We start from the raw sequence: 16,507 nt of genomic DNA on the forward strand, positions 1-16,507 counted from the left end.
AGTGCGACGCGATTTCCAGAAAAAAAAAGCTGTACTTGCTCCTGTACAGTCTGCGGCATCTTCTCCTGGCACGTTTCTGTGCAGTCACAAGCTGCCTCTGCTGCCTTTTTTTTTGCTGCAGTCGTCGCCGGGCGCGCCGTCAGATTCTGCGGTGCGCGGCCCCGCGTTCGTGGCCAATAGAAAAAGAGGAACGGACCGTTCCATGGTGACGTATTCCTCGAACGCAGTGCTTGCTGGGTGATGAAGTTACCCTCAGGGACACCTTGTGTTTTTCCTTACGAGGGGCCTCCGCGCTAAAGGACTACAAGTTCCGGCGTGCCAGGCGGCCCGAGCTCAGGCATACTGACGCACCAGTCCCGGCAATAGTGACTTTATTCTGCCCCCTGTTGCAGAATTTCTCGGAAGGAAGAGACGTCAACGCGAGGGGAAAGATAGAAAAAGAGCTTTGATGAAACGCTGTCTTTCCAGAAACATTAATTGTGACAGAAACATTATTCACGAATGCCATGCCAGCTTCCGATCAGTCGGGAACGCCTAACACGATTTAAATATCGAATAAAAATACATCTGTAAGGAGGCAAAAAAAAACCCGATACCGATTCCAAGACCAGAGGGGGGAAAAGCCAGTTCAGAAACATTCACTGCTGGAAAATATCCGAATCCGTCGCCTTTCGAGCGAAGAGCGCCTTCCTTGTTCCAGGTGAAAATCAAAGTGGCCAAAATTTAACTGGATTGTCTCGCGAGCGAAATACAAATAATAGCGGAGAGCGCGAGCTAGAGGACTCAGACCGCGGAGAAGGAGCAGGCGCAGTCAAGGCACAACGAATAGTGGCCGGTAACCACATCTGTCTCTCAATAAGACGCCGGGATCGTTGAAACTTGTAGCTTAGTAATGCATTTGGGGAGGGCAAACAAGAAGTGTAGAGGAACAGTTTTAGTGCATGCATACAGATCCCTGAAGGTAGGACAGGTAGATAAAGTGTAATAAAAACACCAAGTGCTGGATATAGTCAGCAGGTCTGGCAGCATCTATGGAGAGAGAAGCCGAGTTAATGTTTCAGGTCTGTGATCTTTCATCAGACTCGAGTTAGGCCACAGCTAGAGTACTACATAGTTCTGGTCATTACATTGCAAAAATGATGTGATCACATTAGAGACGGTACAGAGGAGATTTATAAGGATGTTGCCAGGAATGGAGATTTTTAGCAATAAGATTGGATAGGCTGGGATTGTTTGGAACAGATGGGGCTGAGGGGAGATTTGATTGATGTGTATAACATTATGAGGGGCCCAGATAGAGTGAATAGGAGGGATCAATTCCCATTAACAAGGAAATCAGTACCTAGAGGTAATAGATTTAAAGTCATTGGTAGAAAGATTAAAGGGGAGTTGAGGAATTTTTTTTTTATGCAGACGGTGGTTGGGGTTTAGAACTCACTGGCTGAAAGGATGTAGGGGCAGAAACCCTCATTACGTTAAAAAAAAACTCTTGAATATGCACTGGAGGTGCCATAACATACAGAACTGTGTACCAAGAGCTGGAAGGTGGGATTAGGATGGATAACTCAGTTGGTATGAACACGATGGGCCAAATACTCTACTGTTAATTTTTATGTTTCTATGTTCCTTCCTGACAAAAAAAACAAGTGTTTAAGAGGTTAAACAGTGCCATGAGTGGTTGTGAATAAACACGTCAAAAACTGGTTTGGTAATGAACAGACTGTTGTTATCTGTTGAGTTTTAGAATAATAGAAAAGGTCAGGCATCATAGCATTTGTGCATATTGTATTAATCCCAGTTTAAATATTTCACCTTTTGAAATACTACGGATGTTTTGTTTTAGCGTGAGACCACATACTGCATTTAGAATACACTGCTGGACTGAGAGCAACAGTCAGAGTGAGTGAGGGCAGATTGGAGGAAAAAATGGGCTAAGTATAGCCTGGCAATTTATATAATTGTTAAAACTTGGTATTAATGTTGAGTTCCAAAAGTATGGATTGGTTTACTGTGCTTAAACTATGTTGAAATGCTGACAAAACTGTACTAGAATCTGGATTATCCCTCAACGTGGGGGTAAAAGATTTTACTATTTGTATTTGAATTGCTGATTCACGAAATAATAATTGGGAAAGGCAGCACTACTGTCACGCCCTCCTTTCTGTGCAGGGATGGGGCAGGAACAATTTGTTTACATGGAAAACATTTTGACTTGGGTATGTAGTCATTAGGAAGGGTCTCAAGATTTGAAATGCGACTGACCTCTACTTGAAACTTTTTCTTCTTTTGGTTTCGTGCACATGTTTGGTTTTTGACCATCTTAGGTAGAGTTTTCATTTTACTTGTTTTTATTTATATCTATTTGAAAGTGTGGAAAACGCATGAACAAATCTTGGCCTGGTTTCAAAAGCATGCGAACATGAGAGATATTGACGTTGGAACAGAATACGTAATCCCTAAGCCTGGGTGTAAAATTGTGAATAGAAATTCCCAGCAATTGGAAAACCATAAGGAACGAGCAGAAACCCAGGTTAGACTTTTATGTTTTTCTTTACAAAGTGGTTTTAATGCTGTAATGTGTGCTAACTTGCAGAGTTTTGGGCATAAAATGGTTTGTGTCTTGTTTCATAGAATTACACAGAATATACAGCACAAACAGGTCATTCGGCCCAACTTGTCCATGCCGGCGTTTATGCTGCACTCGAGACTCCTCTCATCCTTCCTCGTTCAATGTATCTCAGCATACCTCTCTATTCCCTTCTCCCTCACGTTTTTATCTAGCCTCCCCTTAAATGTATCTATACAATTCACCTCACCACTCCCTGTGGCCGCAGATTCTACCTTTTCACTACTGTTTGGGTAAAGAAGTTTATGATGATAAATAGGAACTGAATAGTTTGGTTAGCACAGAATTTCAAGTTACTGTGGCCTCGTTTCTTTGAGGAAAGGCGAGGCTCAATGTTAATCTTTGTTTTAGAAAAATCATGGAATTTTGACCATTTGGCCCATTGAACCTGCATTGGCTCTTAGAGTATCTGTGTAGGCCCTTTATATATTTTAATGACTTTTTATTTTCACATATTCATGTCCCTAAGTAAAATGTATTTTACTTTCTGTTTCCACGCCATTTTCTGATGGGGTATTCCCTGTCCTAACAACCCCTTGAATTTAAAAAAAACTAAAGCTCTCCCTTTGTTGTTTTGGTGTTGCAGTCAAGTTATTGATTTGTAGTTTATTTCTATTTCCCTTATGAAAATCCCTCCTTAATTTCTAATGTCTCCATTATATCTCACCTTAACCTTCTCTGTTCTGGTGAAAATTGCTCCAATTTCTTCCCCTCTATCCCCCCCCACCCGCCGACCTTTTAATTAAAGTCCTCATTCCTGGTGTCATCTGAGTAAATGTCGTCTTTACCTTCTTGCCAGCCTTGCCATCCTAAAGTAAAGTGTCCAGATATCAGCATTATACTCTAATTGTGCCCTTGTCTTTGATTTTGTAGAGGTTTTGTGCTCCATGTCCCATTGATAAAGCCTAGAATTGTATTATTTTATAGCATTATCAACTTGTCCTCTCGCTTGTAAGGATTTGTATCTACATCTTTGCTCTTTCAAAGTTTTACCATCCAGTGTTTTTCTGTTCCTTATTCTTAAAATGTATGTGCTCACATTTTTCTGCATTAAAATTTCCTTTATTTGTCTGCTCATCTACTAATCTGTATATGTCCACTTGACGTCACTTACTGCCCTCTTCACAGTTAACTGCACTGCCTGTTTTTGTGTCAAGTGCAGATTTTGATGATGTGCCCCGTAGTTAAATCCAAACATGGATAAGGAGGAACAGTGATCCTCATGCTGACCTCGAGGCCATAACAACAGTCCAAAAATACTTTCTGTTTTCTGTCCTTTAGTCAATTTCTTACTCATATTGCCACATTGATTTAATACAGTAACAGTTATCCATGTGTTTTTGTATTGAGTATAACATTGTTATTAGAGAATGTGCTGTACCAAATGTTGTAATTCTTCATGTTGTACATGTCTTGCATACAATATCTTGATTTATGGTTTAGCAATAAATTATTTGCTGCTGGAAAATATTCATTTTTTTCCAGTTACATTTACTAGTGTAACCACAAATCTAAGGCAGCATCCAAAACATTGCTGTTGATGGAATTTAGAGCCTAAGAGTTTATAATGTAACAACCTGATAAAATAGGGAGAAAGCTTCATGTGAATAAAATTTGGTGGGTTTAGAAGTTACTGCACAGATAACTGTTCTCCAGTAAGTCAACAAGAATATAAGGAAAGGTAATGACTTGTACAGATGTTACGTTCATGGTGCAGAAATCTCCGTAGTTTGTGTTTAATGCAGCAGGAAACTTGCCATGACATTGGTGCAGTGCTAGAAAGGTAGCCCCTCTGACAGTATAACTCTTCCTCAAAACTGCACTGGATTGTAGGCCTGGATTATGTCCTCAAATACTGAGGCAAGAATGCTATCACTGAGCCAAGGCTAATAGCACAGACAATTTGCATGCAGAAAAGTCTCAAATAATAATTGGTTTTGGTGTGTTGTTTGACGGATGCGTTTTCATCACATTAGGAGACCTTTCTGCTCTTCTATGGAAAGAGTGACACTTGGACCCATTACATCCACCTGAACAAGTAGACAAGGGCTGTGTTTAACATCTTGTCTTAAAGTTGGCACTTACATCAGTGCAACATTACCTCAGTAAGACACTGAATTATCAACATAGATTATGTTTGCAAGGCTTGCTGGGATGCTTGAAACTACAACATTCTTATTTGTGTACAAGTTACTGCCACTGAGCCAAATTGACAATTAAGCATCATATCAAACAATAGTAAAATATCCGTTTCAATACTGTGCCAAATTGAGAGTTTCAAATAATACCGGATGGGATACATCTGAGGTTGTTAAGGGAAGTAAGGGTGGAAATTGCAGAGGTACTGGCCATAATCTTCCAATTTCCTCAAATTTGGGGGTGGTGCCAGAGGACTGGAGAATTGCAAATGTTACACCCTTGTTCAGAAAAGAGTGTGAGGATAAGCCCAGCAACTACAGGCCAGTCAGTTTAACCTCGGTGATGGGAAAACTTTTAGAAACAATGATGCAGGACAAAATTAACAGTCACTTGGGCAAATTGGATTAGTTAAGGAAACAGAGTATGGATTTGTGAAAGGCAAGTTGTGTTTTAACTAACTCGATTGAGTTTTTTGAAGAGGTAACGGAGATGGTTGATGAGGGTAATGCGATTGATGCGGTGTAAATGGACTTACAAAAGGTGTTTGATGAAGTGCCACATAATCAGCTTTTCAGCAAAGTTAGGGACAATGGTGGCATGGATACAAAGTTGGCTGAGTGCCAGGAAACGGATAACAGTGATCAACGGTTGGTTTCCGGACTGAAGGAAGGTATGTAGTGTGTTTTCCCCAGGGGTCAGTACTAGGACTGCTGCTTTTCTTGATCTATATTAATTACTTAGACTTGGGTGTAGAGGCACAATTTCAAAATTTGCAGATGACACAAAACTTGGAAGTATTCTGAATCGTGAGGAGGAAAGTGATAGACTTCATGAAGACATAGACAAGCTAGTGGAATGGACAGACACATGGCAGATGAAATTTAATGCAGAGAAGTGCAAAGTGATGTGTTTTGGTAGCAAGAACAAGGCGAGGCAATATGCACAAATTGTTGAAGGTGGCAGGACAGGTTGAGAAAGGGTTAATAAGGCAGATGAGATCCTGGGATTTTTAAATTGAGGCATAGAATACAAAAGTAACAAAGTTATGAACAACCTTTTATCAAAGGTTTCGGCTTCAACTTGATTATTGTGGTCACTTCTATGTACCATACTTTAGGAAGGATGTGAAGGCTCTAGAGGAGTGCAGAAAAGATTTAAGAGAGTGAGGGATGAGGGGCTTCAGTTATGTGGATAGATGAGAGAAGCTGGGTATGTTCTGAGAAGAGAACGTTGAGAGGAGGTTTGATAGAGGTGCTCAAAATCACGAGGAGTCTCTACAGAGTAGCTCGAGAGTACCTGTTCCCTTTGGTAGAAGGGTTGAGAACCAGAGGACACAGATGCAAGGTGATTGGCAAAAGAACCAAAGATGACATGAGAAAACTTTTTTTAATGCAATGAGTGGTTAGGATCTGAAAGCACTGGCCGAGAGTGTGGTGGAGGCAGACTCAATAATGGCTTTCAAAAGGGAATTGGATAAGCACCTGAAGATAAAAGATTTGTAGGGCTACAGGGAAAAGGTGGGGGAGTGGGATTAGCGGAAGTGCTCTTGCACACAGCTGGTGCTGACTTGATGGGCTGAATGACCTCCTTCTGTGTTGCAAATGTTCTATGATTCAATACTATTGGAGTCATAGAATTTTGCTGTGCAAAACAAGGCCATTCGGTGAACTGTTCCTGTACTAAGTACTTAGTCCTATTTCCCCACTCCTTCAATATATCTTTGTACTTTTTTCTTTTTCAAATATTTGCAGTCACTATTATCCATAATTGGCTATTCTGTTCTCCTGCATTGCACTTAAATAGCTCAACATACCCAGTTTGGAATCCAATAAAGGCATGTATGTTTACTGGAGTAGCTGTACCAAAATATTTACATTTTCGCAGCCAGCAATGAACCAGCTCAGACCTTGTCTCCAACACTATACATAAATTTTCACCCTAAACTACTGACTGAGTCAAAGGCAAATCTCATTTTCTATTGTAAGTGGCCTGGATTTTGAGGTAAGAATAACGGTGAGGCTATCAGCACTTGCCGTTATTTAAGCATGAATCAGACTGCAATTTTCGTCGGCTTAATGTGCGCAGTAAAATGCAGAAATCAGGAAGTTGCTGTCCGAGTTTCCGTGCTTCAAATACATGGAAATGTGTGAAGTTGGGGTACTTGCATGATAGATAACTACTAAATATGCCAGAAAAAGTTGAGGCTTGTTCATTCAAATGTAAGTGCATTTTTAATGGCTTGGTAAATCTTAACTGCTGCAAAACAACTTCTGTGGCACTGGAAATTAACTTTAAGTGTGGAGTCTCGTTAGAAATTTAAATGTTTTTTTTTACTTCTGTCTCATCTCTGTGCTATCTTCCTTTCCCAATCTTTTTATTTCTCTCTTTTATACATGATTTGGGCTTTGAGTTAACTATTCTGGCATGCTCTTCCTGCTTCAGAATCTGTGTGCCTCAGTTAGAATTATTCAATCATTGGTTAAGGAGATACACAGTTGCTTGCCCCATCTTGATAAGTCTCGGATCCTTTGTTGCAGTCGCCACGCTGTTTTGGATTTCGAGACATCACAAGTTCCAGTGCAAAAGTCCATAGAAAGTCTGTGGGCAAGTGTAAATTTAGTGAATGGTTACTGCCATTCATTCGCTGCTGACCACAAAGTCTGGGCCATTGTGTTTTCTAGATAGGCTAGAGGTGCACTGGAAGATTTCTCAGATTTAAAGCGAAAGGATCATATCACTTTGACATTTGTAAAAGCATGACCTGCTGTCATCTTTCTTCACGCCTGGCAACTAGCTCAGATAGTTGAGAATGCATGAATAAATAAAGACTGGGGCATAAAGAAAGTAAGCTTCTGTGGAAGAGATTTTTTAAAAATTCATTCATGGGATGTGGGCGTCGCTGGCTAAGCCAGCATTTATTGCCCATCCCTAATTGCCCTTGAGAAGGTGGTGGTGAGTTGCCTTCTTGAACAGCTGCAGTCCATGTTGGGTAGGTACACCACCAGTGCTGTTAGGAAGGGAGTTCCAGGATTCCAGTGAAGGAATGGCCATATAGTTCCAAGTTAGGATAGTGTGTGGCTTGGAGGGGAAGTTGCAGGTGGTGGTGTTCCCATGCATCTGCTGCCCTTGTCCTTCTAGGTGGTAGAGGTTGTGGGTTTGGAAGGTGCTGTCTAAGGAGCCTTGGTGCATTGCTGCAGTGCATCTTGTAGATGGTACACACTGCTGCCACTGTGCTTCAGTGGTGGAGGGAATGAATGTTTGTGGATAGGGTGCCAACCAAGCGGGCTGCTTTGAACTGGATGGTGTTGAGCTTCTTGTTGGAGCTGCACCCAACCAGGCAAGTGGAGAGTATTCCACCACACTCCTGACTTGTGCCTTGTAAATGGTGGACAGGCTTTGGGGAATCAGGAGGTGAGTTACTCGCCGCAGGATTCCTAGACTCTGACCTGCTCTTGTAGCCATGGTATTTATATGGCTACTCCAGTTCAGTTTCTGCTCAATGGGAACCACCAGGATGTTGATGGAGGATTCAATGATCGTAATGCTATTGAATGTCAAGGGGAGATGGTTAGATTCTCTCTTGTTGGAGATGGTCATTGCCCGGCACTTGTGTGGAGTGAATGCTACTTGCCATTTATCAGCCCAAGCCTGGATATTGTTCAGATCTTGCGGCATTTCTGCACGGACTGCTTCAGTATCTGAGGAGTCTCAAATGGTACTGAAAACTGCAATTATCAGCGAACATCCCCACTTCTGACCTTATGATTGAAGGAATATGATTGATGAAGCAGCTGAAGATGGTTGGGCCTAGGACACTACCCTGAGGAACTTCTGCAGTGGTGTCCTGGGACTGAGATGATTGACCTCCAAAAACCACACCATCTTCCTTTGCGCTAGGTATGTCTCCAACCATCGAAGAGTTTTCCCCCGATTCCCATTGACTCCCGTTTTGCTCGGGCTCCTTGATGCCATAGTCGGTCAAATGCTGCCTTGATATCAAGAGCAGTCACTCTCACTTCACCTCTTGAATTCAGCTCTTTTGTCCATGTTTGAACCAAGGCTGTAATGAGGTCAGGAGCTGAGTGGCCCTGGCGGAACCCAAACTGAGCATCGCTGAGCAGGTTATTGCTTAGCAAGTGCTTCTTGATAGCACTGTTGCCAACGCTTTACATCACTTTACTAATGATCGAGAGTAAACTGATGGGGCATTCATTGGCCGGGCTGGACCTGTCCTGCTTTTTGTGTACAGGACATACCTGGACAATTTTCCACATTGCCGGGTAGATGACAGTGTTGTAGCCGTACTGGAACAGCTTGGCGAGGGGCACGGGTTGTAGCTTCACCAGGTTGATTCCTCATTTTGAGGTATGCCTGAAGCTACTCCTAGCATGTTCTCCTGCACTCTTCATTGAACCAGGGTTGGTCTCCCGGCTTGATGGTAATGGTAGAGTGGGGGATATGCCAAGCCATGAGGTTACAGATTGTGGTTGAGTACAATTCTGCTGCTGATGATGACCAGCAGCACCTCACAGATGCCCAGTTTTGTATTGCTAAATCTGTTCAGAATCTATCCCTGTTAGCATTGTGGTAGTGCCACACAACAGGATGGCAGGTATTCTCAATGTGAAGACGCGTCTTTGTCTCCATAAGGACTATGCGGTGGTCACTCTTACCAATGTCATGGACAGATGCATCTGCGACAGGCAGATTGGTGAGGACGAGGTCAAGTATGTGTTTCCCTCTTGTTGGTTCCCTCACCCAACCACAGACCCAGTCTAGCAGCTATGTCCTTTAGGGCTTGGTCCATAGTGGTGCTACCAAGCCACTCTTGGTGATGGACATTGAAGTCTCCCACCCAGTGTACATTCTGCACCCTTCCCACCCTCCGTGTTTCTTCCAAGTGCTGTTCAACATGGAGCAGTACTGATTCATCAGCTGAGGGGGGTGGTAAGTGGTAACCAGCAGGAGGTTTCCTTGCCCATGTTTGACCTGATGCCATGAGACTTTGTGGGATCTAGAGTTGATGTTGAGGACTCCCAGGGCAACTCCCTCCTAACTGTATACTGCTTTGCCTTTACCACTGCTGGGTCTGCCCTGCTGGTGGGATAGGATATACCCGGGGATGGTGATGGCGGTGTCTGGGACATTTTCTGTAAGATGTGATTCCGTGCGTATGACTGTCAGGCTGTTGCTTGACTAGTCTTTGGGACAGCTCTCCCAACTTTGGCACAGGCCCCCAGATGTTAGTAAGGAGGACTTTGCAGGGTTGACAGGGCTGGGTTTGCCTTTGTCATTTCCAGTGTCTTAGTCGATGCCAGATGGTCCGTCCTGTTTCATTTATTATTGACTTGGTGGTTAGATGCAACTGAGTGGCTTGTTTGGCCATTTCAGAGTGCATGTAAGAGTGAACCACATTGTTGTGGGTCTGGAGTCACGTGTAGGCCAGACCAGGTAAGAACAGCAGTTTTTCTTCCCTAAAGGATATTAGTGAACCAGATGGGTTTTTACAACAATCGACAATGGTTTCATGGATTTAGAAAAGATAGGTGCTTGATGGCTGGCACGGACACGATGGGCTGAAGGGCCTGTTTCTGTGCTGAAAAACTCTATCAGACTAGCTTTTAAATTCCAGATTTATTAATTGAATTCAAATTCCACCTTCTGCTGTGGTGAAATTCGAACCCATGTCCCCAGAGCAATACCCTGGGTATTACTCGTCTAGTGACAATACCACTACGCCACCGCCTCCCGAGATGGGTTTTCACAACAAATAAAAAATAGTATTGGAATTTTATTACACCTTTGGCATCCCAAAGTGCTTTATAGCCAATGAATTATGTTTGAAGTGTAATCACTGTTTTCTAGTCAGACAAGTCAGACAAGTCAGCCAATTTGCACAAAACAAGATTCCACAAGAAGCAATGAGATGATTGAGTAGTTAATCTGTTTGTAATGGTACTAGTTAAGGAACACATGTTGACCTGGTACTTGGAAAATGCCTTTGCTTTTTGAATATTGCCATTAAATCTTTTATCTCCAACTCAGAATGAATGAGTAACCTAAGCTGTACAGTTCGTTAAACTTTTTATAGTAAAAGAACTTTGAAGTATGAAGATGTGTCTCTTTGACAAATACAAACGTTTCAGATTGTTTAGCACACAGGAACTGTTCATTGGTGTCCATATGGAAACAGGAAAGTACTTAATATACAAAATACCACATTTCTCCCTTTATTAATTATAAACTTTCAGGTAAACCTGCAGATGTCTTAAACAACTCAAGAACCAATAACCCCGATTTTTAACCTAACCCACCAAGTGTGAAATGGGAGGGTTCAAGTCAGGCCCCCATTTTACATTCCGCCTGGTTTTTACTTCAGTGGAGATTAAAATCCATCCGTTTGTGGAACAAGATCTGCTCTCGTAGAATTTTGCTGAGAGTAGTGTGTTATGAATAGTGGGAATCACCCCTTGTCTCAGTATTACTGTTGAATGCATTCGGGTAAAAGGCTACATACAATCCCTTAGATACAGGACAAATTAGTTCTTGAACTCGTTTTGCCTTTCTCTATAAGAACTTTTAACAGGAGCCCGACGAATGGATGAGGATACACATTCATGATGGGACTCATTGATTATTTTAATATACTGGAATTAGTTTTTAACATATGTTAATCAAGTTAGATTTTTTATGCTAAGGTAATTGTCTTTTTTATTGTTATCATTCAGATGTAATTTTAAGGAATGAACAGTATACCCAAAATAAATTTCCATATGGGCAATAAAGTGAAATTGAATTTTTTTTAAAATGAATTGAATTTAGTGTGAGGAGATAAACGGGCGTCCGACTTGAAATCACTCCACTTCTACCAACTCAACATCCATATTGTGAAAACACTCAGAGATGGTACACCCTGTAGGATTTCTATTTGTTACCTTCAGTTAACTCTGTTCAAAACCTTTACATCATTCTGGTGGAGGAGGAAAGCAGTTTTGACGTTAATGTTCTTTGTTAATTCTAAAGCAAGTTTCACATTTTTCCCTGTATGCCGCCATCCTGCACAAAAGAAATCCAATCAACCAGCACTTGAGCAAGTTTCAGCATTTAAGTTATTAAGCCAGACCATTTCAATCCATTAAAAGCAGCAAGTTGTATTTTTGAAGCCAAGATCATGTTGAATTTGATTGCTTATTTATTTTGCTTCTGGTCTTTCAACACTACTGTCTTGGCACTCCAACCTGTTAAATAGGATGCTAGTTGCTCCTTATTTTCACAAGATGTTGGTTGATTTTTAAAATTTTTTTAACTTTTTTTTCTGTGTCAGCCGTGGATTAGTTCCTGCTCTCGTCTCTTGAGTCACAAGGTTCTGGGTTCAAGTCCCACTCCAGTGCAGAACTGAGGGAGTGCTGCATTGTTGGCGGTGCCGTCCTTTGGGCATTACACTGAGGCCCCATCTGCCCTCTCTGGGTAGATGTAAAAGATCTCATGGCACTATTTCACAGAAGAGCAGGGGAATTATCTGTGGTGCCCTGGCCAATATTTATCGCTCAATCAACATCACAAAAAAACAGATTATCCAATCATTATCACATTGCTGTTTGGGTGCTTGCTGTGCACAAATTGGCTGCCGTATTTCCTATGTTACGACTGTGATTTCACTTCAGAAGTACTTTGTTGGCTGTAAAGCACTTTGACATGTCTGGCGGTTGTGAAAGGCAATATATAAATGCAAGTTTTTTACTTTCCATCCCTGTTAACGCTCAGTTGAAAAAATAGGGAAGTTCTTTCGAATAGGTCACGGAGCAGTGCGTGACTCACTACTGATCATGCAATCCCTTCTGTCTAGTTACGACATAGACCCAGCTTTGTGAAAAATATTCTTGAGTAATGCTTTTCAATTTTTGTGGCAAGGTATTAAGTGGAATACTAGACTGCAAAAGTTCAATTTCCATGGTACATTTTAAGCTAACCTCAAGATGTCATATGGTATGCTCTCCAGATGTAATAATGTGGGTTCTTAATGTGACTATCCATTCTTAGCAATTTGCTACAATAGCAGGAAATGCAAAATAATTAGCTATCTGTCTTTTATTTATTTATTATTTATTTTAGAGATACAGCACTGAAACACCGAGTTTGTGCCGACCATCAACCACTCATTTATACTAATCCTACATTAATCCCATATATCCTACCACATCCCCACCTTCCCTCAGTTCCCCTACCACCTACCTATACTAGGGGCAATTTATAATGGCCAATTTACCTATCAACCTGCAAGTCTTTGGCTGTAGGAGGAAACCGGAGCATCCGGCAAAAACCCACACAGTCACAGGGAGAACTTGCAAACTCCGCACAGGCCATACCCAGAATCGAACCCGGGTCCCTGGAGCTGTGAGGCTGCGGTGCTAACCACTGTGCCGCCCTATAATGCTGTCTCATAATGCTCATAATACAATAAATTAGACTTCTGTGACTTAACCTTGAAATGCACACACCAATAAATGCTTTTGGTGCAATTGTGTCAAATAATGGAAGAACTGGGGCAGGGTTTTTAGCCCCGCCAAGGTCAGGCAACTGCTAAAAATCGGGCCACCAGCTGGTGTGCCAGTTTCTTGGCTCCATCCTGCCCCCAGGCCATTTTCCCGGAGGCAGGGGCACGGGAAGCAGGGCGACCCGCCTGCAAGTGGTGGGTAGCCAATTGAAGTAATTAGAGTAAAAACAAGAAATGCTGGAAATACTCAGGTCTGGTAGCATCATGGAGAGAGAAGCAGAGTTAATGTTTCATGTCAGTGACCCTTCTTCAGAACTGGCAAATATTAGAAATGTAAAAGGTTATAAGCAAGTAAAGTGTGGGTGGGGCAAGAGAGAACAAAGGAGAAGATGTAGATTGGTCAAGGCCACATAGCTGACCAAGAGGTCATGGAGCAAAGGCAAACAATATGCTAATGGTGTGTTGAAAGACAAAGCATTAGTACAGAATAGGTGTTAACGGACTGAAAATTGAACAGCCGCAAGTACAAACACGAAAAAAAACAGTGGGTAAGCAAACTGAACAAACTAAGATGAAATAAAATAAACACAAAAAAATATTTTAAAAAAGGAAAAAGAAAAAAATAACTAAAAATAAAAGTAAAATGGGGGGCCCCATCATGCTCTGAAATTATTGAACTCAATGTTCAGACTGGTAGGCTGTAGTGTGCCTAATCGGTAAATGAGATGCTGTTCCTCAAGCTTGCATTGATGTTCACTGGAACACTGCAGCAATCCCAGGACAGAGATATGAGCATGAGAGCAGGGGGGAAGTGTTGAAATGGCAAACAACCGGAAGCTCGGGGTCCTGCTTGTGGACTGAGCGGAGGTGTTCCGCAAAGCGGTCACCCAGTCTGCGTTTGGTCTCCCCAAGGTAGAGGAGACCGCATTGTGAGCAGCGCATACAGTATACTACATTGAAAGAAGTACAAGTAAATCGCTGCTTCACCTGAATGGAGTGTTTGGGGCCTGGGATAGAGAGGAGGTAAATGGGCAGGTATTACACCACCTGCGATTTGCAGGGGAAGGTGCCATGGGAAGGTGACGAGGTGGTGGGGTTAATGGAGGAATGGACCAGGGCGTCATGGAGGGAACGATCCCTTCGGAGTGCTGACAGGGGAAGGGAGGGGAAGATGCAATTGGTAGTTGTATCCCACTGGAGGTGGTGGAAATGGCTGAGGATGATCCTTTGGATATGGAGGCTGATGGGGTGGAAAGTGAGGACAAGGGGAACCCCGTCGCGGTTCTGGGAGGGGAAGGGGTGAGGTAGAGGTGCGGGAAATGGGCCGGACACGGTTGAGAGCCCTGTCAACCACAGTAGGGGGGAATCCTCGGTTGAGGTAAAAGGAAGACATATCAGAAGCGCTATCATGGAAGATAGCATCATCAGATCAGATGCATCAGAGACTGAGAAACTGGGAGAATGGAATGGAGTCCTTACAGGAGGCAGGGTGTGAAGAAGTGTAGTCAAGGTAGCTGTGGGAGTCGGTGGGCTTATAATGGATAATAGTAGACAGCCTATCCCCAGAGATGGAGATAGAGAAGTTGGGGAAGGGAAGTGCCGGAGATGCACCATGTAAAGGTGAGAGAAGGGTGGAAATTAGAAGCGTAGTTGAAAAAGTTTTCCAATTCGGGGCGGGAGTAGGAAACAGCACCAATACAGTCATCAATGTACTGGAAAAAGAGTTGGGGTGGGGGCCTGAGTAGGACTGGAACAAGGAATGTTCGACATATCCCACAAAAAGACATGCATAACTAGAACCCATGCGGGTACCCATAGCAACACCTTTTACTTGAAGGAAGTGAGTGGAGTTGAAGGAGAAGTTGTTCAATGTGAGAACAAGTTCAGCCCAGCGGAGGAGGGTGGTGGTGGATGGGGACTGGTTGGGCCTCTTTTTTTAATATATTTTTTTGTGTATATTTTATTTTATTTCATCTTAGTTTGTTCAGTTTGCTTACCCACTGTTTTTTTTCATGTTTGTACTTGTGGCTGTTCAATTTTCAGTCCATTAACACCCTATCTGTGCTAATGCTTTGTCTTTCAACACACCATTAACACATTGTTTGCCTTTGCTGCACGACCTTCTGGTCAGCTATTCTGTGACCTTGTCCTATCTATACCTTCTCCTTTGTTATCTCTTGCCCAACCCCCACTTTACTTGCTTATAACCTTTTACATTTCTAATATTTGCCAGTTCTGAAGAAGGGTCACTGACTGGAAACGTTAACTCTGCTTCTCTCCCCACAGATGCTGCCAGACCTGCTGAGTATTTCCAGCATTTCTTGTTTTTATTTCAGATTTCCAGCATCCGCAGTATTTTGCTGTTATTGAAGTAATTAAAGGCTTTTGAGACCTATTGAAGGAAGCCGACTGGGATTTCCAGTTGGCCTCCAGGTCTCCACATGGGGCGGGGAACAGTTTAACTGGAGGTGGCCTCCTGGCAGCAGACCGTGGGGCTCCAGGTAAGCTTCGAGGCCCTGCCTGCCTGGTTTCAGCAGCAGCTGCAGGCTGCCCTATGAAGGCATTTCTTCGTCCCCCCCCCCCCCCCCCCCCATTTTTTATTTAAAATTTGAAAAAATTGGAGACAGGACTCCTCCATTTTGGGCTCCTCTCTCACTCACCTGCCATGGATTCCTGTTGTTGTTTTCAAGCTGGAGGGCCTCCTATTGGCCACCAAGTGCAGGCTTCTGTCCTCCATGTTTAATTGGCAGAAAGCAGGGAGTAGGAATAAATGGGTCATTCTCACGTTGACAGGCTGTGACTAGTGGGGTACCACAGGGATCAGTTGTTCACAATATATATCAATGATTTGGATGTGGGGACCAAATATAGTATTTCCAAGTTCGCGAATGACACAAAACCAGGTGGGAATGTGTTGTGAGGAGGATGCAAAGCAGCTTAAGGGGATTTGGACAGACTTAGTGAGTGGGCAAGAACACGGCAGATGGACTATAATGTGGAAAAATGTGTGGTTATCCACTTTGGTAGGAGGAACAGATGTGCAGAGTATTTCTTAAATGGTAAGAGATTAGAAAGTGTCGATGTACAAAAGGATCTGGGTGTCCTTGTCAAAAAGTCACTGAAAGCTAACATGCAGTTGCAGCAAGCAATTAAGAAGGCTAATGGTATATTATCCTTTATCGCAAGAGGATTTGAATACAGGAGTAGTGAAGTCTTGCTTCAATTGTATAGAACCTTGGTTCGACTGC

At 42.7% G+C, this 16,507-nt stretch overlaps 1 protein-coding gene across 1 annotated transcript in view; it reads left to right on the plus strand.

The window, feature by feature from the left end:
* Positions 1-281: 281 nt before the first annotated feature.
* The window catches only part of LOC137375040 (ATP-binding cassette sub-family C member 5-like), a 184,189-nt gene continuing 167,963 nt past the window's right edge, over positions 282-16,507 (plus strand). The window contains exons 1-2 of the mRNA XM_068041664.1: positions 282-835; positions 2,370-2,530. Of these exons, the coding sequence (XP_067897765.1) occupies positions 2,420-2,530 (111 nt within the window). The 5' untranslated portion in view covers positions 282-835; positions 2,370-2,419. The remainder of the gene's footprint in view (positions 836-2,369; positions 2,531-16,507) is intronic.

This window comes from Heterodontus francisci, chromosome 11 (assembly GCF_036365525.1).
Source record: "Heterodontus francisci isolate sHetFra1 chromosome 11, sHetFra1.hap1, whole genome shotgun sequence".
Classification (NCBI taxonomy): domain Eukaryota; kingdom Metazoa; phylum Chordata; class Chondrichthyes; order Heterodontiformes; family Heterodontidae; genus Heterodontus; species Heterodontus francisci.